The sequence below is a fragment of the Felis catus genome, chromosome B3 (genome assembly GCF_018350175.1).
Source record: "Felis catus isolate Fca126 chromosome B3, F.catus_Fca126_mat1.0, whole genome shotgun sequence".
NCBI lineage: Eukaryota > Metazoa > Chordata > Mammalia > Carnivora > Felidae > Felis > Felis catus.
This window is the reverse complement of record NC_058373.1, coordinates 44,368,948-44,396,222: the sequence shown is the minus strand read 5'-3', so window position 1 is coordinate 44,396,222 and position 27,275 is coordinate 44,368,948. Positions and strand designations below refer to the sequence as shown.

Below are 27,275 nucleotides of genomic sequence, written 5' to 3'. Positions count from 1 at the left end.
GGATACTACCATCCTTCAAAATGATGTCATAAAATATTAATTGATGTGGAAAATGTCCATAATAAACTGTTAAGTAAAAAAAAAAAAGAGAGAGAGAGAGAGAGAAAACACAAATGGCAAAGCAATATATACAGTGTAACCCAATTTTTGTAAAATGCATGTGTACCTACAAGAAAAGATCTAGAACCTTTATACCAAAGTTTTAATAGTGCTCCTGTGGGTGGTAGGATTACGGCTACTGAGATGGGGGGTGGGAGGGAGGGGAGGGTGGGTGATGGGTATTGAGGAGGGCACCTTTTGGGATGAGCACTGGGTGTTGTATGGAAACCAATTTGACAATAAATTTCATATATTAAAAAAAAAAAAGATTACGGCTACTGTAAAGTTTTCTTTCCTTTGATTACATGTACCTTCAAAGTTCACTATAATGTCATAAAAAGGGTTCTTTTACATACAGAGTAGTGACATGCAGTCATTGATCTAGAATCGACTAGTGACCTCCCATCAAAAGATCCCTAGCATGGTTCTAAATACCTTAATTAGAATGAAACACAATATGCATAATAATTACAAACTTCATCTACATAATTCTCATCGATTTCCAAAATATCCTAACACAAACTATCATTCTTCACAACTACCCAGTGAAGATAGGTATTCCTCTTTCTAGTTTGTAGATGAAGAAGCTGAAGCTCAAAGACATTCCAACTATTACAGGTGTAAACATATGCCTTCTTTGGGTCTCAGTTTCTACATCTGCACAAGTAAGGCACTTGAAAAATGACCCCAGTTCTGCTTCCAGGAAATACTAACAGATACAATCTTGCGAGCCTACCCACACCTGTGTTCTCTCTCTCACTCTCCTTAAATATTCTATGGCTCTAACTTCATGTTAGGGAAACCATTGTTTACAAATGTGTTTTTTGCCTTACATTCAACTTTCTTACCCAAATCTGAAAATGCTAGAAAACAACAAAATCAATCATACCCTCAAACCTCAATTCTAGTATTTCCTGAAAACAATTTTAGGGCTGCTGACCTGAATGCATGCAACAACACTGACCCATAAAAATTCTTCTCCCTTGGGGCGCCTGGGTGGCTCAGTCGTTTGAGCGTCCGACTTTGGCTCAGGTCATGATCTCACAGCTTGTGAGTTCGAGCATCGAGTCGGGCTCTGTGCTGACAGCTCAGAGCCTGGAGCCTGCTTTGGATTCTGTGTCTCCCTCTCTCTCTGCCCCTAACCCACTCACATTCTGTCTCTGTCTCTCTCAAAAATAAACATTAAAAAAAAATTAAAGAAAAAAAATTCTTCTCCCTTGGAAACAAATGCCAAGTTTATATTTGTGGTCTTAAACCCACGTGAATCAGAATCACACGAAGCACTTATTAAACACAGAGCCCCTTGGGCCACACCTGAGATCTACTGATTAAGACTCTCTAGGACTTTAGACCAAGGAAGCAGCATTTCTACCAGCTCCCTGGTGATTTTTTATTCGAGAAGCACCAAGAGACGGATAAGTGTGAGGAATGGCAAGATCTTTAGTAATCTGCTTACGAAGAAGACTCTTAAGTCACTGTACCGACTGCTTTTGTGAGGTACAGGATCCACAACAATTTCAGGGAAAGAAATGCTTACCTTTGTCCAAATAACCCAGGTAAGAAATAACACCTGACGAGTTCACTGCACAAACTGCAGTGCAGTCCCACGCTCTTAGTCAATGAAACAACCTTTTGCCTTTCTGTTCACAATAGCTAAACACCCAGCCAACAGAATCCGAACTCAATCCAATTATTGGAAATCCCCGTAAGGAGCCTGAGTGGTTGACCTGGATCTCATGTAGGTGGCAGCAGCTATGATAGTCTGAAAGAATCTAAATGTATTTTACTGAAATGATTTATCAAGCAAACAGCCTGCTGAGCATCCAACATGCTGGGACCTCTTACAAGTGAACAATCTGATCCATTACACAAATGCTAATGGAAGCCACTACAAAGAAATAGAAGCTATTTCTGCAAGTGAAAGCCCCCTCTCCCTTCCTAGAACCTCACCCACATAAGCCATTTCTCCCATACCTTTGTCTGCAAGGTTCAAATTGAACTGGAAAGAGGAAAAAAAAAATCATGGAGTCCAGGATCAATTGCCTAGTCAAAGCCACTTAAGGCATATCCAGTGTCCTAACACCAAAATATACATTTCTGTCAGTGGGATTTAACCATCTTATCTTCAGAACGCTGCTGCTTCCTCTCAACTTGCTCTCATAATTAGTGAGGCAGTTTATTCCTGTGGAAAATAATTCAGTGTAGGTTGAAGCTGCAAGGGTCATCCGGTTACTCACCATTTCTGCCCAGGACACAGCTGAAGGATGAGGACTGAGCACTCAGCTACCTATGTCAGGACAATCATCGTCAACAGTGCATAGCAAGTGCCAGTACACTAGGAAAGCTTTGAATTTAATACATTTAACGTAAGTGCAAATGCTTGGAAGATGAGGTTCTGCCCCCCTAGATTTGCACCTTCAGACCTCTTAGGTTCCAGTACGTAAGGAAGTGTTTGCTGGGCAGAAGGACCCAGGTTCTAATAGAAACTGTGTGGGCAGGGCAATAGCATAAAGAAAAAACAACAACAACAAACTTGAATAATGTTTCTTTTCCGTCCCATTCCTCTTGTGTTTCATGTGGAAGGTCAAAGTAATGGAAGCCAAAGGCTCACAATGGGAAACAGTGATGTGGGCGGGGGAGCCTACAGAATGTGGCTGAGAACACAGTACATTCTGTGTTCCAGGCTGATTTTTTAAAATTTCTTTTCAAAACTAATAGAAGTTGAAAGTTTCAAGACTGGCTAAGGAACTAAGACACAAATTTATTTGGCTCCTGATGGGAAACACTACAGTAAATTTCATAAGCACCGATGCCGTTCACGAAAATGGTCGGCTAATCTCATCAGCTAACTAACTACAAACATGTTTCCACTGCTCCTTAGCTGGGGCATCCGAAAGGTCAGTCACTGTTCGAAATGCCAGTCAACATGAAGCAGTCAGCATGCTGCTTACGAAGAAGACTTGTAAGTCACTTCCACCAACTGCTTCTGTGAGGTATAGGGTCAACGACAATTTCAGGGAAAGAAACGCTTACCTTTGTCCAAATAAGCCAGGTAAGAAAGAACACCTGAAGCTCGCTGCACAAACTGCAGCACCACGTGATGCCACAGGGAGGCGCCGCTGACGGCAGAGTTCAAGCTGGAACCATCTGCCATATTTTTTTTAAACATAAAGAACACTTGCTGTCTAAAATAACGGCCAACTCCAAAACCATAAAATCAGCCTCCTGGAGTTCCCTCCTCTCTGCGGGTAGAAACCCCAAGTCAGCTCCACATCTGGCATTCCATGGAAAATGTGGCTTTATTGTCCATGGCAAGGAACCAAGAGGCCATTCTGAACAGGATGCTGACTCACATCTGCCAAGACACATTGACTGCACAAAGAAAATGGATTTCATTTTGTTTGATGAAGGCTCAGGAGTCCCTCAGGGCATGGCTGATTGGTTAGAAAATTAAACTGCCCAGATTCCCTCCTTATCTAGATGTGGGAAAAACCATGCCTCAGCTTAGATTACTGGAGATATGGGTATCAAACCTCAGAAGAAATCACCTTTGCAACATGAAGGTCAGCGGCAGGCCACAGAGAAAGGAGAGAGCCACAGATCCATGGGTGTGGACATATTTTTTTTTATTATAATAATATCAGCCACTCACTGAATACCTACCATGTGCCAAGCATGTTCCTAAGTACTTCGCACAATTCTACCATGTACTTTTCACCACATCCCTAAGAGGTGGATGTTATTGCGCATCTTACCGATGTGGAAACAAATGCTCATGCAAGGCAAGGACATGCCCAAGGTCACACAAGCAAGTCACCTGCAGAGTTGGAATTCAAACCAGGATTAAAGACCCAGGCTCACCGCATCGAGCTATCCTGCCTCCTGTTATAGAAAATTATCCAAAATTTAGTAAGATCAGAGGAAGAGAGCACATCCTCCCAGTGTGGCTAACAGGGCCTTCCAAGGCGCTTCTCCATGGCATGCTCACACTCAACCTGCTAGTTACTACTGTAGGGCACAGGCTCCATGGGGTTACACGTTAACTTGGGAGATTATGGTCCAAAGGTTAGGGCTTCAGTGCCCTGTAGGACATTAAAGGTCTTGTATCCAGCCCAGCAATCCTTATCCCTACACTCTTTTCTCAATGCCTATAAACGTTTACCCAGTCTTTCAAACGTCTCTTTGAACTAGTCTTATCTCCTTTGAGTTAAATAAATATTTGGCATATGTTCATCCCAAAGCTATATGAGTCATGTTGGTACCTTTTTGAAATTACACTTCAATACTTCTTCATATCACACTCCTCCATCTAGCTCCTAAAAAGGATATGGGACAGTATTGTGTCTATATGTCTATAGCACTGGACTTACTATTTAGTACATACAAATGTACACACATTTAATAATCTGTAGACAATGATTTGCCACCCACTAACAGTGCATGGCCACTGAAGAGATATCCCAACTGAGGTTTTTTCAAAAGAAAGAGCTAAAGACTCTCTCTTCCAGATAGCCATTACTAACTTGGGGAGAGAAGGGCAGCCCCTTCCCAACAGGGCTAATATGCCAAGTCATCAGTCTCCTGAAAGTGACTTCAGGGGCAGAGAAGCACACACACATGTACACACACACACACACACACACACACACACACACAGTTGCCCAAAAGTATCCTTCCCACCATCAGCCACAGTGTTGCCTGGCCCAGAATTCCTGCTCTCGGAGGCACCCTGTGGGATCACTCAGCAAACGTGAGCACTCGGTGTCCAGAGGGTCCTGCCAGGAACTGGACATTCAAGTGGACAACAAAGACAAAAAAGGGAGATATCTAGATCAGTGGCAGTGACATATGCTTTGGAAATTATGTGGGGCTCACAACTGTACTATCTGGGGCATGTTAGTTATCTCCCTGGCCTCGGTTTCTTACTCTGTAAAACAGATCATGAGAACATTTACTGGGATGCAAAAAGAAAGGACAGGCTGAGTTAAAGACTGGGAACATGTCTACTACCTTCTCCACTCAGCTTCTGTCACAGGCCTGGCTCTTGTCTGCATTCGGTTTTGAGTCGATGACAATAAGGGCAAAGGGAGGACGGGGAACACTTTTGCCGTTAGCACTCATTACATTAGTTTTCATGATAACCTGTGGCAGCTGCCTGAGAGAGGAGAAAGAAAACAAGTACAGGGTGGAAGGTGGATGGGGAACCCCGGCGCCTCTCCCAACACTGGCACCGACAGGGAATGGTTCTGACTCAAGCAAAGTGTGGTTTAGCTAAGCGCCTAAGAAGAAGGTTTGGCCCCAAAATCAATTTTCTTCTATTTCCATTCTGCTCTGGTCTCACCTCTGAGGAGTCTCTTAGAAAGTATGTCCGTGCCATCCATTGGTAATCCCAGTGTGCATACACTTCAACAATCTAGAACCCTGTCTGCCTTCCATGCATAGTTACATTTCTGAAATACTCTACAGGACCAGCAGGAAAACACAAAGTAGGCCACCATTCCAAATTCAAGCCAAATCAAAATGTAATGAAGGATGACCTGTCAAGCGCGAGCACCATCTTGTATCCTGCTACTCTATTAGCCTCAGGAGAGAAAATTTTAAAATCTGAACAGACGCACGAGGATCCAGCATACCCACCCTTAACTTGACTGATAGTGAAGAAGTCACTATTTACTGTCTTAGCATTGCTAACACCAAAAAAAATCTGGTTCCTTCCATTGTCCCTAGGTAGAACGGATATTTGGATTTCCTCAGGGGAAAAAAGTAAATTTTTACAAAAAAAAAGAAAAGAGCTGAGAGGCAGGCAATCAAAGCTAATGCCTATGGTTAGACAGGCACCAGGGACTCCTGCACCCATGTTTTGCAGACTTCTTGGCTCAGATTTGGCATCTATACACCCATGCAGACAAAGATCATTTTGAAGGAAATCACAAAATCTGTGCTCAGAGTAAAGGTGGCCATGACTCAGCACTGGCGCCTCTTTGTTCCCAGTGCTGCTGTAAGATGAGAACTCAGCCGAAAGTAAACTTGATCACAAAGGGAAAAGTCCTCAGCGAAGGGAAGGTTCCCTTCCTCCTGTTTCCTCACAGGAGGGTGGGAAGGCCCTGGGCTGCATGGGTCACAAAGACCTTCCTCACGAGTACACTCTCCCTCAGGCTTAAGGGTTCTTGTAGGTTTGGGCCCTCACCTCCCACTCCCCTCTTAAGAGAGAAGCCACCTTTCACAGCCAGTCTGCCTCCTGGCATCTTGGAGAGACTATATTCCTAACTGCTGTCTCAGCTGGACGAATATCCCTCCAGGTGTGCAGGTGAACCAAAAATACACGTCCCGGCCTGCTTTCCACTGGCATGGAATGTTAGTCATTGGGCCATGCTGGAAAACATGGTTCCTTTTCAAAAATATAAGAGAAAAATAAGTGCAAAAACTTGCTGCAGTTATGCTTCTCTATACTTGTGCTTAGGAGAAGGGGGAAAAATCACCCGCTTTTGCATCCCTTCCGGAGAACACAAATACTGCTAAAATCAAAACTGGCAATAATAACAGGGCAACTCATTTCCCTCCCCTTCTAGAGAGAGAGAGAGACCGAAGCTGTAGCCGTCTCTTGGCACTCACACTAACTCTGGGGTTGTGCTGCTTCTAATTACAATCTATTTTATGGAGTCTGGATTCGTCCTTTTCTAATTTAGCTGACTTTCCTTTCTAGTTATTTGGACCCATATGGTAAACCATTCACAGCTGTGTTGTACACTCTATAGTATATATTTAACCCAGGGCCAATCTAGACCAAGAGACTCCTACAGATTTAAGTCTCAGAAACCTCTTGTTAATTAACCAATATTACTACTTTTGCACAGCCTTATTCAGTTTCTAACTAGACGTAAATTAAGGTAAGTAATTGCATAGTCTACCTCAAGCCAGAGTATACACAAAACAATCATGCATTTGGTTTAGGTGACATACTCAAGAGATACTAAGATCCCTTCAAACTAAAAACAAGGCAGACTCACGAGCGTGAGCTAAATTCATTTTGTGAAAACAGATCAAAGCTCACTAGGGAACTGTTATCCTTCCTGGATACTGTCCAGATTCTGGAATTGTCCTCTGCTGCCTCATCTCGCTCCCTGCTCTGCACTCACCTGTGTGTGGTCTGGGATCTGTGCACATTTGACTACACTTTAAATATAGGTTAAATATTTACCTTCTCACACAGTCTCAGGGGCCAGGTTAAATCAGATTAAATAAGTTTAATGAAATAAAGTCCTTGCCTTCAAGGAACTCACATTCTGGTCGGAGAGACAAATCCATACATAAATAGCTACAACACAGTATGACAAGAGCTGTAAATGACTTACATGAAGTATCTAAGACAAAGACCAAGGAATAATTGATTCTGCCTCCTCCTCAGAGAAAACTTGGAGAAGAAGCTGTGTATGGGCTCATGCTGAGAGGTGAGTGGGAGCTGCTTAGGGATAGAAGTAGGCTAACACTCCCACTAGATGGGGACTGCACACTCCCATCAGAATAAAGGCTCTGAACAGCCTGGAGAAGCAGCTAGAAAGAGAATCTGCAATGGATGAGGCAAGGTGACCCATTAAGAGGACAGATGCCGTAACAGGCCAGGTGAGAGAGGATATGACTGAGGGGAAGGAAGGCTAATAACTGCTTCTGGTCCTCACGACTAGTCCAGACAGTAGTAGCAGCCCACTGTTCTCACCCAGTCCTGCCCCTCCCTCAAATTCCTCCAACTTCAGGCCTGTTCCCGTTTACCATCCTTTTTTTTTTTAATGTTTATTTTTGAGAGAGAGAGAGAGAGCACAAGAAGGAAAGGGACAGAGAGAGGGAAATAGGATCTGAAGCCAGCTCCACACTGACAGCATAGAGAGTGATGCAGGGCTTGAATCCATGAACCGCGAGATCACGACCTGAGCTAAAGTGGGAAGCTTAACCAACTGAGCCACCCAGGCACCTCTGCCATCCTTTGTTCAACAGCAGCTGCAGAAGCCTCCCCCACAGGTGACTTGCTCCCAGCTCTCCTTCCTGAGAGTACCTGCACTAAAGGGAAGTCTGTGGTCAGTCAGAGGGAGCAGAACACGCCCAGTGAGCTCGGTACGTGGCACACACTCGCACATGTGTGCACATACACTGAGGTGACCTGATCTAGGAGAGGAGGCCCAGAGAGTCATCTTGTCATGGTCCTTTGCCCTTTGTTTAGGTCAGCATTTGAGGTTTACCCTTTGTTTCCAGTGATGTCAAGGAAACAGAAATTATGGAACATGGTGTCCTCCCGATAAAGGGTTTGAGGTGGGAGTGGGGTTAAGGTGTGGCACGAGCTTCTTAATTACACTTAAGGTAGAAGGTATTTTAAATGGGAAGCGCAACTATTAATTAGCTCACTTTTTAAAAGTAGTGTTAGTTATCTACAAATATCAAGAGGAAGGAGAAAGGAACAAAGGGATGTTACTTTCCCAACTACTGACTTCGTTTGTTTGTAATTAAATGTATTGCCTTCCATTTATGAAGATGATGTGTGCCACCATAGCAAATTTGGAGAATACGCAATGTGCTGAAAGTGCAATAGAGGAAAAGAATCAATTATACAACTGACACCTTTAGGTGAGTGTATGTTAAAATGGGCATTCCAGGGGCTCCTGGGTGGCTCAGTTTGCTGAGCGTTTGACTTCCGCTCAGATCATGATCTCACGGTTGGTGAGTTTGAGCCCCGCGTCAGGCTCTGTGCTGACAGCTCGGAGCCTGGAGCTGCTTCGGATTCTGTGTCTCCCTCTTTCTTTGCCCCTCCCCTGCTCACGGGCGCACGCTCTCTCAAAAATAAGTAAACATTAAAAAAAAAATTAAAATGAGCGTTCTAAAATGTTGGTGATGGTTGTAAAACTCGGTGAATACACTAAGAAACTGAATTGCACTTTTAATATAGGTGAATTGTATGTATGTGAACTGTATCTCTGTAAAAATGGCTCATAAATCTCATTTTTCACATATCTGTGACATTCTACAGATATTCTATGTAACACAGAAGGAGTTACCACAACTTACTAAGTCATTCTCCAACTAGAAGAGACCCGGGCTTTTCACCACCATAACTAATGCTGATATTAACATCTTTGGTACACTGAGCTCTACATGAATATCACTTTCTTTCTTCTCAATAGTTTCCTGGATTTAAGGTTCCCAAACATACTGACAATCCACAAATTATTTTAAGGGGCCAAGAGAACTAACACAAGAAAATTCAGTTACTCGGTAAAATTACTAGGTACCAAAAGTAAATAATTAAGTGGTCCTAAGTGGAATCACTAGGCATTAAGTCCGGAAGAGAAGAAGACAGGGGATCTGAACCTGGACCACAAATATGACAGGTATCCGATATCGATAGAATCCCAACTACAAAATGTTCTTCACGTCTAAAAATAACTTATGGCAAAGAAAAAAAGTCCAATACTTGCAGGTGGGTGGCACGAGATCAGGGTGTTTAAGAACACAGGCCTGGGGCTGAACAAAGCTGTTCAAACCCCAGTCTGAACCAAGGCCAAGAGACCTGAAACATGTTAACCCTAAATTGTGTCACCCATAAATCCGAGAGGATACAACACTATGTCAGGATCAATTTGAAGTTCACCTAAGAAGAACATTCCCTAAAGTGTTTGGTGCAATGCCTTCCCATAATCAGCGCTCAATAAATAGTGGCAACCATATTAGTGATGTCAGCTGCTTTTGACCAAACTGGAATGCAGGAATCCAATTCTTAGCCCTCCAGACGTTTCTGTTTAGAAACTACAGTATTTTCCTACTAACTCAGAAAGGGCCTGAAGGTATTTTTATTACCATGGGAGTTTCAGCTGTTACCAGAGTTCATTTGCACAATCTTTACATTCCAGTGTGCTTAGAAGCTTTCTCATGCAGGGATGAAAGCAGCCTTTGTCTCAAGCTTGGAAAAGGCACCATCTTTGTCAGATGAGTTAACTGTTAGGTGAGTGGAGTGTGTCTCTACAGTGGCCTGTCAAGAACCCCCAGGAATGTAGGCACACCCAAATAGGGAGATAAGGTGAGTGTTAGGACAGTGGATCCTGTGTGTTAAGGTAACATGTTTTGCACATTTTGAACACTGTCTCTATGGCAGGCCCCACTCATACCTCACAACAACTGGAGAAGAAAAAAAAAACCAAAACTGTGTGAAGTGTAACTTTGATTAGCTCTACTTTATAGGAGGAAACTGAAGCTTAAGGAAGTCAAGTGTTTTTCCGGAGTCAGAGAGCTAGTAAATTAGTGGCAGAGCCAAGGTGGTAAGTGAGCCACAATGGCACATGCACTCACCCACCACACACTTCAGCTCCAGCGAAGAGAAAGGTCTGTGGTGAGATTAGCCCTGCAAGTTTTTTTTAACTGTTTATTTATTCATTTTGAGAGACACCACTGGAGTGCATGCATGCCCACGCACATGCGCAGGGGAGGGGCAGAGAGACAGAATCCCAAGCAGGCTCCGTGCTCAGTGGGGAGCCAGACGAGGGGCTCCATCTCACAAACCATGGGATCATGACCTCAGCTGAACTCAAGAGTCATACACTTAACTGACTGAGTCCCCCCGGGAGCCCCAAGGCCTGAAAACTTTAGTCTCATTTTCTGATTAGTGACTTCCTGACTTCCCAACCCAGCCTTTGACAAGTATGGTCATTTAAAAGCATCAAGAAAAGAAGACTCATATTAAACGTCTAATTTGGATGCTTCTTTCCTCTCCCTCCAGTTGTCCAGGCAGCCATTCTGGGAGGTTCCCAGTGTCCTCACACAACGTAAGGCTGCTTCAGGCAGATGGTGCAAATCCTTGTGTCCTGTTAGAGCCACGGGATGTAAAAGATTTTTCTCCTCTCCATCCTGTCTCTAGAAACAAAGTCACCAGTTTCTCTGAGGTTTTAGGAAAGATGACCATGTAATTTATCCCACAAAACAATTCTGAGAGTGACAAGGGGCACAATCAGTAAATAACGTAGACATAAATAAGCCAGGTCATATGATCATCCTCGCTTTAGGTTCCTAGGTAATCCTGTTTGAAGTTCCCAGTCTGTCAGTGACCTGAATGCCACTTGCACAAGAGTGTCCCTAAATTAAAACACTCTACTGTGAAGAGAAAACCACTCATCAGCACAGGTAGGAACCAGCAACTGCTCTGGTTGCTGGGTCACATCCACATTTCAGTCCAGCCCCTCAGGGAAAGGAAGTGCTTTGTCCAAAAGGGGGAAGAATGCAGTGAATCACAAGCATCACCACACTAATCACAATGTTCCAGGGATTTGGGGGTGGGGGGACCCCAAAGACACGTGCTTCATTAACATAAGCCAGAGTCTGAAGGGAAAACAGCACGATGATGACCTGAACAAGTTCTTGCTCAGCTCCGCCCAATTAAATGCTTTATCTGCTGTATTTCTAAGGGAAGCTCATATGCCCCCAGCCCTCTCTTACTCATCCTTGAACTTGAGGAAACACTCATTCTGACAGCTTTTCTAATTCAAGCTCCAGGCAGAAGAAGGGGCGTAACTAATAGGGTTAAAAAAAAGGTCTGAATTTTTTGTTCATTAGATCAATCTAAAAGCAAAGCAGTAAAAATTTCCCAGCATTTTTCCAACAAATGTAACAAAATTCAAGGGGATCCAGGACAAAAAAGGCTCTTTTGGATCACCATGACCAACCTCTTCCTTATAAAGGAGGCGCTGAGGCCTCCGAATGAAGAGTTGAGCCCAAAACACACATGCAGGGGATCAGGCCTCATGGCTCTCAGCTTAGACCTATTCCCATGTTACTGGGCTACTTGCTTAAAATACTTTCTCATGTTTTAAGTCTTCAAAGTGGGGAAGGAAGAGGGAGGGAGGGAAGGAGGGGTGGGGTGGAGTGGGGAAGGCATAGATCCACTCCATCAAGGCTCGAGGACAATTTCAAATGGGCAGTATATGGAGATTTGAGGGAGAATGAAGAGACAACAAAAATGCCTCAATCAGAGCCTGACAAGACGAAGACAAAAGTCACCTACCTTTGGTCTTGATGGCCGTTTCAATGTTCAGAGCATCACGCTCAGCATCAAAATTGGTGTATGCTTTGACCGACCCGTATGCGCTTGGGGGAGTGGAGTGCTGAGGTTGAAAGACAAACACACTTAAGTCATAAACATTTCAAACCCTCCAGCTGAAACAGCCCTAAAATGGACTTTTTTCCATTGTTTCTTTAAACAATTCAAATCATTCGTAAACTAGGTAACTAGGGAAGTATCAATGTGCCCATCACACAGAGGATAAGAAACTTCATCATTTCTAATGAGAATTTGTCTCTAAAGGCTCAGCTACTTTAGAATACACTGTGTGTATTTCCACTTACCCTATTTCTGGTGCACACTCAAAAGCAGACAACCCAAAATTGGGCCTCCTGGCTCTCAGCTTAGGCCTATTCCCATGTTACTGGGCGTTTATCTGGTAAGGCTTTGGAAAGCATGAAACTAGGCCGGCAACAATGTGAAACAAGCTGAAAATGTGGTAATGCCTGAATGACAAGTGTGTTTAGCCAAGTTTTTGCTACAGGCATATGAATTTCCACTGGGCCTGTATCACTGGGCTCACAATTCTTTAAAATATAAATGTAAAATGCTGACCTGCTTATTTTAGACTATCAGATAAGTGAGGGAAGCCATGGCACTAAGGTGGTCAGGCCTCATGGCCCACAACCTCTTTCTGCTGCTCACCAAGTTCCTGCTCCTCTCTCTCTCCGTTCCCTCTCCTCTGCTATCTTTAACACTATGCCTTGAACCCTATGTCTACCACTCTTCTTATTTTCTTATCGCCTTTTAAACAATACCCTCTCCCTTTTCCAATGATCTGATGGCCCCACTCCCACCCACCCCACCCCACCACCCCAGACTGAGGGAAGGACAGTAGAGTGCATCTACATCACTTCCTTCCAAAGCGTTAACTTCTCTCCTTCCTTGAGAGCTCTTGGAGCTTTCCTCCCTGCTACCTGGTCCCAAAGCAAAGGACAAGCAAAAGAAGACGGACACTGGTTTATGCTGTCAGTGGAACCATCCACCTTCAACATCAAGACTAATCCATCCCCACCACCAACCCCAAGTATATAACAGCCATCATGATGTGATGACTTTGCCTTGCTTCGGTTTCTGGGAAGAGTCCCAGACCGAGGTGCCCTGACTTACCTTTCCACCCACGGGCAACACATTATGAGGCATCCCAGCACCCATTTCACTTGGTTTTATTAGCAGTGAGGTTATACAGGTAAGTAACTATGATGCCATCCTCTCAAATATCTCCCAAGGCAAACCAGAAATCTAAGTTCAAGACTGGGCAGAGTATTTCAAAATGTACTTGTGATCATCTTGGCCAAATACTGAATCCATTTAATATTTAAAACTCTGAAACACAATGGATTCTTAAAGTATTTTCCATCTAATTTTCCTCAACACTCCCGTAAGATTATATCAATGGAAATGAAACATACATTCAGGAAGAGGTAAGGACAAAATGCTATTCTAAAGTAATATATTTATTATGGTGGCTACAAAATGTGTTTGGAAATCTAAGAAGAACATCTTAGATTATTAGATGATTATTATTATTAGATTATTAAAACATTATTAACAATAAACAATCAATTATTTACATCAATTATTTCCAAAGGCAAGCAGTCTGGTCATTGAGCCATATCATATAAGGCTTTATTTCTCAGGTCCTACGTTGTCTTATTCCAAAAACAACAGTGAGTAGGGAAAAGTTATAAATAATTTATAAATTTTCTGGAAACAAAACTAAATGGATAATTGAACCTATTACCTGTAAAATCCACTTGTTTGAAAATCAAATTATTGAGGAAAAGTGGTTTTTTTTCTTCCTTCAAAATATGGGGGAAATTGGCCCCTGGGTGGCTCAGTCAGTTGAGCAGCCGACTTCGGCTCAGGTCATGATCTCTCAGTTTGCGGGTTCGAGGCCTGCATCAGGCTCTGTGCTGACAGCTCAGAGCCTGGAGCCTGCTACGGATTCTGTGTCTCCTTCTCTCTCTGCCCCTCCCCTGCTTGTGCTCTGTCTCTCTCTAAAATAAAAAAACATTAAAATATGGGGGAAATGTAGGACATTTTCTATTGCAGGCCCATCTCTCCACACAGAGAAATGCATCATACTAAAGGCTACACGAGAAGCCAACTTCTGAAATCTGATACTAAAAATAATCTAATGATCAGATCCATTAAGGAATAAATTATTTAGCTCTTGGACTTGTCTGGACCTCAACATGCAGCTTGTAAGTGTTGCCAACAACAGTGTGCACAAGTTCCAAGAGGAAGGGTTAAAAATATACACTATTGGGGCACATGGGTGCTCAGTCAGTTAAGCATCCAACTCTTGGTTTTGGCTCATGTCATGATCTCACGATTCGTGGGTTTGAGCCCCAGGCTGGGCTCTGTGCTGATGGCTCAGAGCATGGAGCCTGCTTTGGATTCTGTGTCTCAGTCTCTGCCCCTCCCCTGCTCTCACTCTGTCTCTCTCTCTCTCAAAAATAAATAAACATTAAAAAATTAAAAAAAAAAAATAACAAACGTCTAAGTCCTTGTCTAGAACAACTTCCTGTACACTGTAAGAAGTCCAAAACACACAAGGATCATTTTCAAGATGGCTGTAGCTTATGACAGTCATTAATAAAATGCCAGGGCGTGACATTAAAAGACATGTATCATCATAACAATTACTACCATTGCCATGCTAAGTATATAGCAAGGTAAAACTCCAGCCACTCCAATGTCACTAGTGTATGTTCAATTTTAATGTGATGCCTAAAAAGTTTCCAGTGCCATAACATTTCTATCAAATTGAACTACTAGGAACAGCAAAAGGAACGGGGAAGGAAAGGGGAACAAAGACGGGGAATGACTGTCTATATTTTGTCCTCATTTTCCCTAGATTCACAAGGAAAGAGAGTAGCACAGTTATCCAGAGAGATGTCCAATTTGCAAAAATTACCAAAGTGAAAATGATATACTTACATCACCCTCCAAGCTGAGCTTGCAGAGAATTTCGTGAACAGTAGACATTTTGAAAGAAGCTGGGGAAAAAAAGTACAACAAGAAAATATTTATGAAGAGGCTTTCCTTTCCCCTGAAGCGCAGTGATTCATTATACTAATCTCTATTTCTTGGACCATTTCATCTGAGGATATTAGAGTAATTTTTGCAAATAGATTCAATTCCTATCTTATGATTGGGCAAATTAAAGCTGGGAGATGGTATGCCTTAGATTTGGGATGGACTACAGAAGTAGCCAGTCTTTCTCCTGTTCTGTGTAAACAGAACCTGGGGAGACTGATTTGTGAATATAAAAACATAATGCTCCCCAAGGCTAATGCAACCTGTTCCAACAGGATAAAACTGAGTCTTCCACTTCTCATAAAAAGTGATAAGCTTGTCAAACCAGCCACTGCTTCTGTATTTCTCCCCAGTAATTTAACCTATTGAAAAGGACCTGAAAACCATGAGTGTGGCCTGAAATCAATAGCATTTGCACACTGGCCCATTCTGTCCATACTTATTACTATCCATAATTATTTTCTAACTCACTGATGTTTAGAAGATATTAAACTGTTTATGAAAAAGACAATGGACAGATTTTCTAACATTAACTCATTCCATAAAAGACTGATCCTTGTATTTAAGATTCAAAATGGCTGAAATGAAGTCATCTTCCAGTTAATACACTTAATCGGGCTGTGACACTATAGCCTGATGAATTGGCTTTCCAGCTTTGCAATCACACAGTTCTCGGAATTGATACACCAACCTCTGCCAATGAAAAGTGCCCAAGTAGCAGGAAATTTATCTCAACTGAGACAAGAGAGGTCATTTAGCACCATCATCCCAAAATAAAGAAAACAGAGCAGAGCTGTATCCTGAAACAGTGGGATCAACAATTGAATTACAGCAACGTTCACTTTGATCTCTCTGTGCTTAATATTCTTTGATCAAGGAAATTATGCCTATGCAAATCCTGCTTTCCATTCTCTTCCAACAGTTAGCATGGTCTAAGTATCTTCATAAAACTGGCTTGGAGGCAGTGTTTGGCACACACATTTGTTAACTCTTCTCAACACTTTGGACGAAAAGCAGGTGCCAGGCTCTGTGTTGGGTGGAGGTGTAAGAAATGTAAGAAAAGAGGATTCACCTTTATTTGTGCTTATAGATATATTTTTGCAAGATTTTCATCCTGAGCTCTCTCCTAGACCACCCCTCTGTCTTCAAGAAAACCACCGCTATTCCAAGTACCCCCACTCCCTCAGCCCTCAGACACCCCCACCCGCAAATATGTCCCACCACTGGGATAGAATCCTGACTGTAAAAAGTCTTGCTCTGTAAATAAACTGTGGTACCCAGACAATGGAATATTATTCAGAACTGAAAAGAAATGACCTATGAAGCCATGAACACACATGGAGGAATCTTAAATGCATATTACTACGTGAAAGAAGCCAGTGTGAAGGGCTACCTACTACACACATGGTATGATTCCAACTAAAATGACAGTCTGGATAAGGCAAGACAAAGGAGACAGTAAAAGGATCAGCGGCTGCCAGGAATTAGAAAAGAGGGAGGGACGAACAGAGGATTTTTAGGGCCACGAGACTACTGTGTATGATACTGTAATGGTAGCCACTATACATTTGTCAAAACCCATAGAATGTATAGTACCAAGAGTGAACTCTAATGTGAACTATGGGCCTTGAATGACAGTGATATGTCAAGGTAGGTTCATCAGTTGTAACAAATATGCCATGCTGGTATGGGTGGTCATGCATCTCTAACTGAACTGTCCAAAACAGTGGCTACCAGCCACACCCGGCTATCAACCATTTGAAAACTGTCCAGTCCAAGGTGAGATGTGCTCTAAGTGTAAACTACACCCTGGATTTTGAAGACTTACTATGAGAAAAAGAATATAAAATATCTTTGTTTTTTTTATATTAATTATATATTGTATTTATGATATGTTAGGTACATTGGGTTCAACCAAATACATGATCTAAATTTAATTTCACCTGTTTCTTTTCCTTTTTTTTTAAACGTGGCTACTAGAAAGTTTACAGTTGCATGTGCAGCTCACATTCTATTTCTGTTGGGCAGCACTGGTCTAAAGGATCCCATGGTGCCATGGTCCAATCCTAGCCCAAAAACATCTACAGTAGCCAGGTTACTGGAAAACCAAGTTTGAGATTTCTTGTCAAGACAAACAAGTCTGCCTTGATAGAGCAGGAAATCTCCTACTTCTACTTGTGGCAAGAAACATTCCAGAAGGTATCACCAGTATCCATCAGCCTGAGAATCACCTAAGCAGAATTCCCTAGGACACTAACCACCCAATCCTGACCTTGACTACCACCCCTGAGGCTTAGTCAGAACTGCAATAGGTCTGCAGTAAGGGATGAACTGTTGTCACTCACCTGGAAGAATTCTAGTCCCAACCGTAAACAGCTAAGAAATAAAAACACCGAAACAAAAGCAAAACCCTGAACAGAGGACCGCTAAGTCAGACTTGCAGACAGAATTGTTTCTCCTCACAGAGAAGTGTGGATTAAAGTCCACTTCTTTCTTAAATCAGTTACCTCACATTGGTTCTGATGTTTAGGGAGTCTCAACCACAGAGGCACAGTAAGTTTTTATTGCACAGTTCTTCCTCTAAGTTGCCTTTCCGGCCATGAGCACTGGCTTTGCAAACAGCTGCCTAAGCTTGCCCCACGTGGGACCCTCGTTACCGTATAAGTCAAAGGCAATCTGATATACACTCTCCATTCCTGTTAATTCTTCTCCCACAGCCACAACACATTGAGGAGAGCCAGAAAATAGGGCTTTTTTTAAGCGCCACAAATCTTCATCTCCATTTTATCGTCCACAGTTGGGCTGTTCTTTCATCAAATCAATCCTACATGCTACTATCAATTAAATTCTTGGGGCACATGAGTGGCTCAGTCAGTTAAGGGTGCAACTCTGGCACAAGTCATGATCTCACGGTTCCTGAGTTTGAGTCTGGTTTGTGAGTTCGAGCCCATCGGGCTAGCTGCTGTCATCACAGAGCCCACTCCAGATCCTCTGTCCCCCTCTCTCTGCCTCTCCCCGCCTCTGAAAAATAAACATTAAAAAAAAAAATAAAATTCTTCTATTTCATCCTATTGAAATAGTTAAAAACCCATCCTTCAATGGTATTCTCTTATTCCAGCTTGGGGCAGCCCTCAAAGACTGGCACAGAAACCCCATTTCGGCGCCCTCTATGTACTCCCCAGGAAAAGCGGACTTGAGCCCAATAGTTACTTGCTTCTCCCCAAACACTGTACTCCTTTCGTCCACAGCACCCTGATGCCTAGCTCCTCCCCCATATCCTTACCTTAACCTCTTTTTCTAGTTATGGAGACAATACCCATTCCTGAAGTTACCACTCCTCTGGCATCTGCTAATGGGGTGGTTGTAGCTGCCTTCCCAGATGCTCTCTCCCACCTTTCAATGCCAAAAGCACTTTCTGATGCCACCAGACTTCTTTGCTGAGCAAAACGTACTGAGTTCCTGCATGTACCAAGTATTCAAATGGCAAATGCCTAAGTACCATTCAGAGTGGCAGGGAGTATGTTTTACCTCATCTTCCTCATCGAGTCTTGATCCCCCGCAAATTTAAGAGCGCCTTGCACACTCTAGATGCTAAATAAACTTTTAGAAATGAGTTGGTATTTGGCATAATTAACATTTATATTTGTATTATTTATAGCCATTCTGCAGAAAAAGCAAAATGATCACAATAACCACAAAACAATATCCATGACATTTGCTATAACTCAATGCAAGTTCTTTTCTATCCAATAAATATTTCCTATTTCGTGCAAGCTTAATAACAAATACATTTTCACCTTACAAATAAAATATGGCCCTTGTTTCTTCATCCGATCCCCTGGCAATGCAAAGCCATTTTGTGAACGACTGACTAGTCACTAGAAGAAACAGTCGGCTCTGCCACTTATAATGCTTGTTAAAACATCAGTTAGCATAGTATGTTTGATTGATGAGAATGTGCCAGTGCAGCGCTACTCTTGAAAGCAGAGAAAGTCTTGGTAGTGCTATTGTAGGTTACAAACACAGGTAACATGCAAATAATCAATAACCCCCTAGCAAGCACACACTTGGTCTGCACTCACTGAGGGCTATGACAGACACACACAAAACTGTGAAACGCAGACTCCACCCCCGCAGGGCTTTCCAGCTCTCTTCCCTTCCTGCCCCAGTGAGACACCTGAGACATGAGCCCAAGTAACTCAGCTAATGAGAATGGAGGCAGGGCCAGAATCTGGGTCCTCTGACTCTTGGGCCTTCACCTTTGCAACTTCACAATAGTTCTTCATTCCAAAGACTAAGACTCAGGCAGAGAGAAAGATAAAAGTAATAAGGGTGGGATCAGGTAAGAGCTTTCTGGTGAGGTACTGACTAGATGGAGAACAGCATTCACTCGGGAAGGTTCCAACCAGAGAAACATGGGGGAAAGGCTAGGGAGAAGAAATGGAAGAGACGGTCTATCCCTGGGTGGTGGGAGAACCAAGAGGACAGGTTTAAAACATGTCTAATGTGGTATCCTGTGGGGGACCTAAAATATTGGATTCTGAATGGTGCAAAATTAAGATTGGCTGTGGAAATACTGGAGAGCCAGAAAGCCAAAGTGATTTGTTCACCAATGCTTGCAGTATCTGTTCACCACAACATTTGCTGTGGACGCTGAATTTTTTTGGGAGGAGGGGGTGGTGCAGGGGGGATCCAGAAGGGGAGGGAGAGGAGAGAGACACACAGACAGACAGACTCTTAAGCCCTGACGTGGGGCTCAGTCTCACAACCGTGAGATCATGACCTGAGCCGAAATCAAGAGTCAGACTAAGCTTAACCAACTGAGCCACCCAGGTGCCCCTGGAGGCTGAATTTTCTTACTTAAGCTCTGCCTTAGTTTACCTAGTGCTTTGAGAATAAAATGAAGTCTACAAGCCATGAGACAATTCCACTCTCACCTATTCCACATCACGGTGTAAAAATTCTGAAGTGTTTTAAAAGCAGAACAACCACTCCTTGCCTGGCAGACTTCTTACAGAACATGAAAATGGCAGTCTGCATCACTCTTTCCAGCACTTTGACCTCACCCAGATCTCCAACTGGTTTCAACTTGTAAAACGGAAGGGAAAAAAAAGTCAGCAAATACCATCTGTTGGTGAGTTAGGATCTGCACGCACCAGTACCTTCCATTCCCAGGGAAGGGCTGGCTGACGAGACAAGATCATTAAAATGGCTCTTTATCAGGTAAAGTTTTTTCGTTTAAGAAAATAACTGGAGAGGTACAGAGTGACTTACTGAAAGAGCCACACCTACTTCAAACAAGTCTGAAATAATTCACCACCGGGGTGAGAACACAGACTCACTGTGCCCCTCCCTGCCCCAGCCATAAAGGGAACAGTTTTTTCCTCTGGCCTTGAAAATATTAATGAATGAAGACAGTTAACTGCCTGACTGGAAAAGCTCTTAGAGTACAAAGCCAGACATTAGTGAAATCTGTGCAGCTGTCGAAAAACAATCATTTACATTTAACATAAGGACTGTCTTAAAGATACTTAAGGGGGCGCCTGGGTGGCTCAGTCGGTTAAGCCTCCAACTTCCTCCAACTTCGGCTCAGGTTGTGATCTCACAGTTCTTGAGTTGGAGCCCTACACTGGGTTCTCTGGCTGAGCCCACTTCACATACTCTGTCCCCATCTCTCGCTGCCCCCCCTTCTGCTGCTCATGTTCTCTCTCTCTCAAAACAAGTAAAAAAGATTATTAAAAAAAGATACTTAAGGGTTTGTCCTTTTTTTAAAAAAAACCCTACATTTTTAAAAATATTTTACTGTTTCACTGCAAACATGCAGTAATAAAAATGGTACAAGTGAAACAGGTTTAACTATGCCCATAAAAAGAAAATTAAAACAAAATTTGCAAAAAACAAACAAAAGTTGAAACAGACAAAGCAAACCCAAGAGTCAACACTACAAATCAAAAACAAGTACTACTAAAAGGAATTAGGAACCAGCTCCAGAAAACCCAAATACTAATTCACACAAACAAACAAACAAAACCATGTTGCAACAGGGCTGGTCTGCACAACCAAATCTGAAATCTGAGTATAAACCAGCAGTTTCGTGGACACACCCACTTTACAGTTTTTACATGGCATGTTGATGTGTTGCCACAAAACACAGCCCTAGCAACCATGATGAATCAATCAGGAACTGGATGATACAAATGAGGATTTTTAAAGAGAAAATGTGTGGGGTTGGGAGTGTGGAGGGTTGGGTTTCCCCACCAAAACCTTTCCTGTGCAGTTCCAGGTCCACAGGATCAGACTGGGATTTTAAACCAAAAGTGGGGAGGAGGAATGCATGAGTGGGGCTGGGCGTGGAATTCATATTGTTCTCCGTCCACTCTTCACCCCACCCCCCCCCCCAAAGCATCTCTACTGAAGAGAACATTCCTGAAAACACATACTTTTCTCCTTGGTTTTACGGTCTTGATCAATGCCTGAGTCACAGGGCCAAGTCATTCCGCAGAAATCCTGGAATTCTGCCCAGTGGCCTTGATCTAACTGAGCAGGGCGGACACAACAGCACTTGCTCTGGCTTGCTCCTTTGCTGCCAGACCTGTATCAGGATGTGTCTGTTTGCTACCTACAGACTTATGTGGCAGCCTCCTGTTCTCAGAGATTCTCTGTCAGTCCCCCGACATGGGTTTGGAGTGGGTGGAAAGAAACTGGCAGGAAGAATGAAGTCAGCTGGCATGAAACACTTTCAGGGTTGGGAAATCAAGGCCTGCGCATCTACAGTTCAATTTCAGTGTTTTATGACCCACTTATTTTATTTCTAATGGGGTCCTGATGCCTACAGGAAAGAGTCTAAACTCAGCATTCAAGATCTTGACTCTGGACTCTACCTACCTTTCCATAAATATCTCCTACACAGCCCCACACGAATGCATGCATACAAATACGTATGTGTGTGTATATACACACACACACACACACACACACACACACGCACACACCCCTAGCACTGCAGTCACACTGGACTGGTAATTCTTCTCCAAATACACTGAGCACAGATCTACTACGTCTATGCCCAAGTTCTTCAAGTTCCCTCCTCTGGGAACACCCAATCTTGATCAGCTGACATCCTCATGAGACTTCAGGATACAAAAAATCATGTACTTTTCTCCTGCACCTCTCCCTGCCCTGTGCTCCTGTCTCCTGTATATGAAGGTGGTCTTCCATTGTATCTGCTCATAGGGTTTGTCACATTCACTTCTGTTTCCTCACAGGTCTGAGCGCAGTGCCTAGCTAACAGTTGGCGTTCAAACGCACTTATGGATGGTTTACACACACTGGGTCTTTCCAACTTATGTCTCCTATTTCAGTGCACTCTTGCTCAGTCTTCTTTCTCTCCTTCATGCTAAACATCCCAAATGCAGTTCCAGTTCCATATATTCTGAGCTGGATTCTTAAGCGGCCAGCTTCTGTGCAAATCTTCTCAAAGCCTGGCAGAGGGGCGCCTGGGTGGCTCAGTCGGTTGAGCGTCCGACTTCGGCTCAGGTCATGATCTTGCGGTCCATGAGTTCAAGCCCCGCATCAGGCTCTGTGCTGACCGCTCAGAGCCTGGAGCCTGTTGCAGATTCTGTGTCTCCCTCTCTCTCTGACCCTCCCCCGTTCATGCTCTGTCTCTCTCTGTCTCAAAAATAAATGTTAAAAAAAAAAAAAAAAAAAAAGCCTGGCAGATCACTTCAGGGGCAGCCTCCTTCTCGTCTTGACATACAGCCCCTTCCAACCCGCAGCACCCCACCTCTGTGCTGTTAGGGTCACTTGGGCTCTAGCTCTGTCCCCTAGACAATGTGGAAATGTAACCTGCATCTCCTACAGCATGGAATGTAAGGAAGGAGGTGGAAACGAGGACCTGCAAGTGGCCTCTGGACTCCCATTCCCTCTGGGTTAAGAGTGTGCACACTGGGTGTGGCCAGGAGACAAAGAGCAAGGACTCTAGATCACAGCCACTCCCTTGAGTCGAACTTCCACACCAAAACTGGGATTAGAACTCAGACTACTTGGATGCGACTGCCTTCTCTCTCATAGGACTGAGAGCAGAGGACTTAAAGTTTCAAGGTGTACCCCAGAAGAGAGATTCAGAGGTAATCTCAGTGGAGTCACTCAAAACAAGCCTGGGCATCTCCTGACCCCTACTGATGACCTGCTTCCCAACAAAAGAGATGGAGACTGTCTCTGGCAACAGAAGGAAAAGTATACCAGTGAACGGGTGGAAAGAACTTTTTTAAAGAACTGGAATTTCCTGAGGTAGCCTCTAACTAGAACTGGGTGTGGCACCAGGGAAAATGAGGGAGGTGGAGTCCTATGTGCAAAAAAAGAAAAAAGAGGAGCATTCCATTTCTATTTAATTCTAACAATCAAATCCAGAAGGCAGGTTAAGTCACTATAACTTTAAAGGTCACTGCCACAGGCAAGCTAAATATGATGCTCAGTTTTGTGGAACAGCTGGATTAAAGGGGAAATGAGCTTCCACCAAGTTTGGAAACTAAATATTCAATTGGGAAAATGTAAAGTTCAAAATCCAACTACTATCTATATAATTCACTTATTTTGTCTGTTTTCTTTCACTTCCTGCCAGACTTGAAGTCTTAAGAGCAGAGTTTGTTTTGGTTTTATTTGTTTGGTTTTTGTCTGTTTTGTTCAGTCTTTTATACCCAGTACCTATACCTGCAAGTAGAACATAACAGATGTGTAATAAATACTGTGGAATGAATGGATGTTCAAAGCAGCCCAGGAGACCCTGGGACTCCTTTTTGTGACCCGCCAACTCTCCATTAACAAAAAATGCCTCTGCAGGCCCACAGCCTGCAAGAGCGTTAGTGCAAGATTCCAGTTCCGATGGTGCAGAAAGAGCCTACCGCCCTCAAAATCAATAACAATTATAGAAGGCTACCTACCTTGCCAAGAAAACTACTTAAATCAGAAATTAGTCAGGAAACTAATGGCCGTGAGAGCCAGCATAATGTCAATCAATACAGTCCTTTAATAGCTGAAAGACACAAAATGTTAAATACTGAGATGCAATCCAAGACCAAGAACCTAATCAAAGCCAGTGAGCAAGCAGTATTTCCTGGGCATTTGCCACAGATAGGCTGTTTGGCTCTGTGGGAAATTACAAAATCCAGGAGGTCTCCAAATCACAAAAATGCACATTGATGGTCACACCCTTTTACTACAGATGTGATGGATACTTTTGGAGAAACCCCTGAAGCATCTAGATAAGAGATGGACTCAGAAGAAAGAGAAGTGCTAAACTGAAATGTGTTAATGTCACAGGCCAGAGGACTCCTCTCCAGAGGTTGCCTCTGTAAACCTGGCCTCATCTGAGATCTTCCCTCACAACGCCTGAATGTTGTAATTATGCGGCTCCTTAATTCCATGGCCTCTAACTTTATAAAACATAGATGTGTTTAGGTTAACAAGCTTTTCTTGGTTTTTAAATAATACAACACCTTTGGGTTGCTGAGGATTTCAGGATCACCAACCACTCTTAACTTCATAAATATTGGTTCAATTTGCTAGTCTCTAGCTGGGTGTAAGTACACTGATGTGGGAAGACAGGACTGGATAAGCCTAATGGCTTCTGCAATATGTCAGAGAACGGGGGCACTAAGGACACAGTAGGTAGGTGAAAAAAAAAACAAATTGGGGGGTGAGAGGGGGCAAAGATCTAATTTTCCAATTAAAATAATTAATCAGGGCCAACCTTAAAATTAAGGAAAGTTCCAGAATGACATTTCAGTGATTTACTCTTCCTACCCACATACCCTCCTTTATCCTCCCACCTTTCCTCCTCACCATCACCTGCCACCAAATTAAGCATGTACTATCAGTACAGAATGTAGATACAATCCATGTTAATTAGGAACCTAAGCACCTCTCTAACATTGTTTCAATGAGAAAGTGCATTCTGCATTCTAAATCTCCAAGTTTCAGACCGGCACAGCAGAACCCACTTTTGGACAGAATCCATCAGTAGAGTCAGTCTAAGCTCAGGGGCCCAGACTCCTTGACTCTAGGATCTTATGGCTTTAGGTAAAGACCATTTGTACCCATGAGGCCACTGCTCTTTTAGATTCAGAATACCCACAGCATTAAAATGGCAAATCTTAACCGAAAAGTGACAATCTGCAATTGTGGGGCACTTCATGTTTTCAGTATGCTTTACATATTTACTTTTGAATGTTTTTTGTTTTTTTTTTTGTTTTTGTTTTTTTTTTTTTAAATCTTCAATGATAACCCTGTGTAGGTAAGAGCGAGTATCCTGAAGCCACTTTCATGGGTAAGGAAACTGATGTCCTCCTCCCTACCTTCTCAACAGCCAGTTGATGGAATCCAGCCCTCCACTCCAGGGGCTGAGACCGGCCTCCCAGCTGCCTGGAGCAGCCCAGGGGGCCACGCCCTTTTCTGTATCCTGGTCCCTGACTCACTGCTGCATCACCGGGAGTAACAGTCAAGGACAACCCTCTTCCTTCCCTTCCCCCAAGCTTGGGGGACACTTCCTTCCTGACGCAAAAAATGGTCAACCAAGATACTCTCCAGATAACAATGAAATCAAAAGTTGCTCTCCTACAAGATAATCTAGGCAAAGGAGAATAAGCTGAGGGTTTTTTTTCCTTCTTTGTTTTGTGTTATCGGGTAGCTACTACAAACTCCCACACCTCACCCCCCCCCCCCCCCCCCCCCGCCAGCTGCTTTCCTCCGGCGGGTCGGTACAAGTTGCACAAAGGCGAGGTTTTGTTTTGTTTTTCAAGTAAAGTAACTTGAAACTGCTGGGGGTTACTTTTTAGATGGCCGTAAAGCTTTTGTTAAACGTGGAGGGAAATGCCCCCCAGACCGCCCCGCCTGGGAGCCGAGGCTACCGGAGCAGCCACACCCTGCCCACCGCCCGCGCCCGGCGCGTCTGGAATGTAGGGCCTCCCTCCGCTCCCCTCCCTGGCGCCCCTCTCCAAGTTTCCTGGGAGCACTGCGGGGGGGATACCCGACCCCCTCCCTCTGCCCCGCACCCCCAACGCCGGGGCGCAACTGGTCCCCCTCACCCCTGCCCAGACCACCTTGCTACTGCGCCGCTCTCCACCTCGTGCGGACCGTCCCTCCAGCCCCCTCTCCTGGACGGCCTCCCGAGGCCGTTCCCGTGGCCCAAGCCTCTTTGCCAGGCCCTCTGCCTCCTTTTCCGCTCCTCCCCGTCCCGCTAGCGCGGCGGCCCCGGGGCCATAGCGGGCGGGCGGGGCGCGCCCCGCTTACCTGGGCCGGGCGCCGAGAGCAGCGAGCGTCCCCAGTTGTGCAGCAGAGCTGGCTGCCCTGGGTGGGGCTTTTATAGCCGCCACATCCTCGCGGTGCAGGCGAGGCCCGCCCCGCCCCGCCTCCCCCGGCCCGCTCCCACCCGGAGTCCGGGTGACTCACCCTCCCCGACCCGCCCGCCCACTGGGGCGGCCTCGCCCAGGAACGTTCCGGAGCAGCGCCACGCGGGAGCTGCCCCCGCGCCCACGGCCCTGCCCTCCATTAAAACACCAATGAGGCTTCCTTGAGGCCCACGTATCAGCTCGTTTCTTCTTCCCTCCTTTTACTTTTTTAGCGCCACGTCGAGTCCCCAGCCCTGGCTTAAGTTAATAAATTAGCAAGTCTTTAGTAGGCTCGGAGCTTGGTTAAGTCACTTTTTTCTCTTTTCTTTTCTTTTCTTTTTTTTTAGGCATCAATGCAATGGAAGGAAGAATTGTTCCAAGAAACATAAATCGGGATTCCCCTGAACAGGGGCCGTTGGCATCCAGCTCAAGCTCTCCGTTACCGTCTGCAAACATATTAGCTTAACCTCTGACCAGCAGTTCCCGGGAGGAGAGTGGGGCGGGCGATCCGCCGGGTTCTGCCCTGCAAAGACCGGCTCTCCGGGGCCTCGCAGCGGGCAGTCGGGCCCGGAGCCAGGGTTGGGGTGGGAGGAGCGGGTGGGAGGCCGAAACCAGGAGCCAAGATCCCACCCCGCTCGCGCCCGGGAGGAGCCCGT

At 44.2% G+C, this 27,275-nt stretch overlaps 1 protein-coding gene across 3 annotated transcripts in view; it reads right to left on the bottom strand.

The window, feature by feature from the left end:
• The window catches only part of ANXA2 (annexin A2), a 43,169-nt gene extending 16,546 nt beyond the window's left edge, over positions 1-26,623 (bottom strand). The window contains exons 1-3 of one of the 3 annotated variants that reach the window (XM_003987068.6): positions 26,522-26,623; positions 15,137-15,195; positions 12,134-12,233 (exon numbers count right to left, since the gene is read on the bottom strand). In XM_003987068.6, coding sequence (XP_003987117.1) covers positions 12,134-12,233; positions 15,137-15,184 — 148 coding nt within the window. In that variant the 5' untranslated portion in view covers positions 15,185-15,195; positions 26,522-26,623. Of the gene's footprint in view, positions 1-12,133; positions 12,234-15,136; positions 15,196-24,174; positions 24,242-26,331; positions 26,357-26,521 lie in introns of those variants that run through there. The other 2 variants (XM_006932480.4, XM_045059230.1) reach the window with 2 other exon arrangements.
• Between the last annotated feature and the right edge of the window lie 652 nt (positions 26,624-27,275).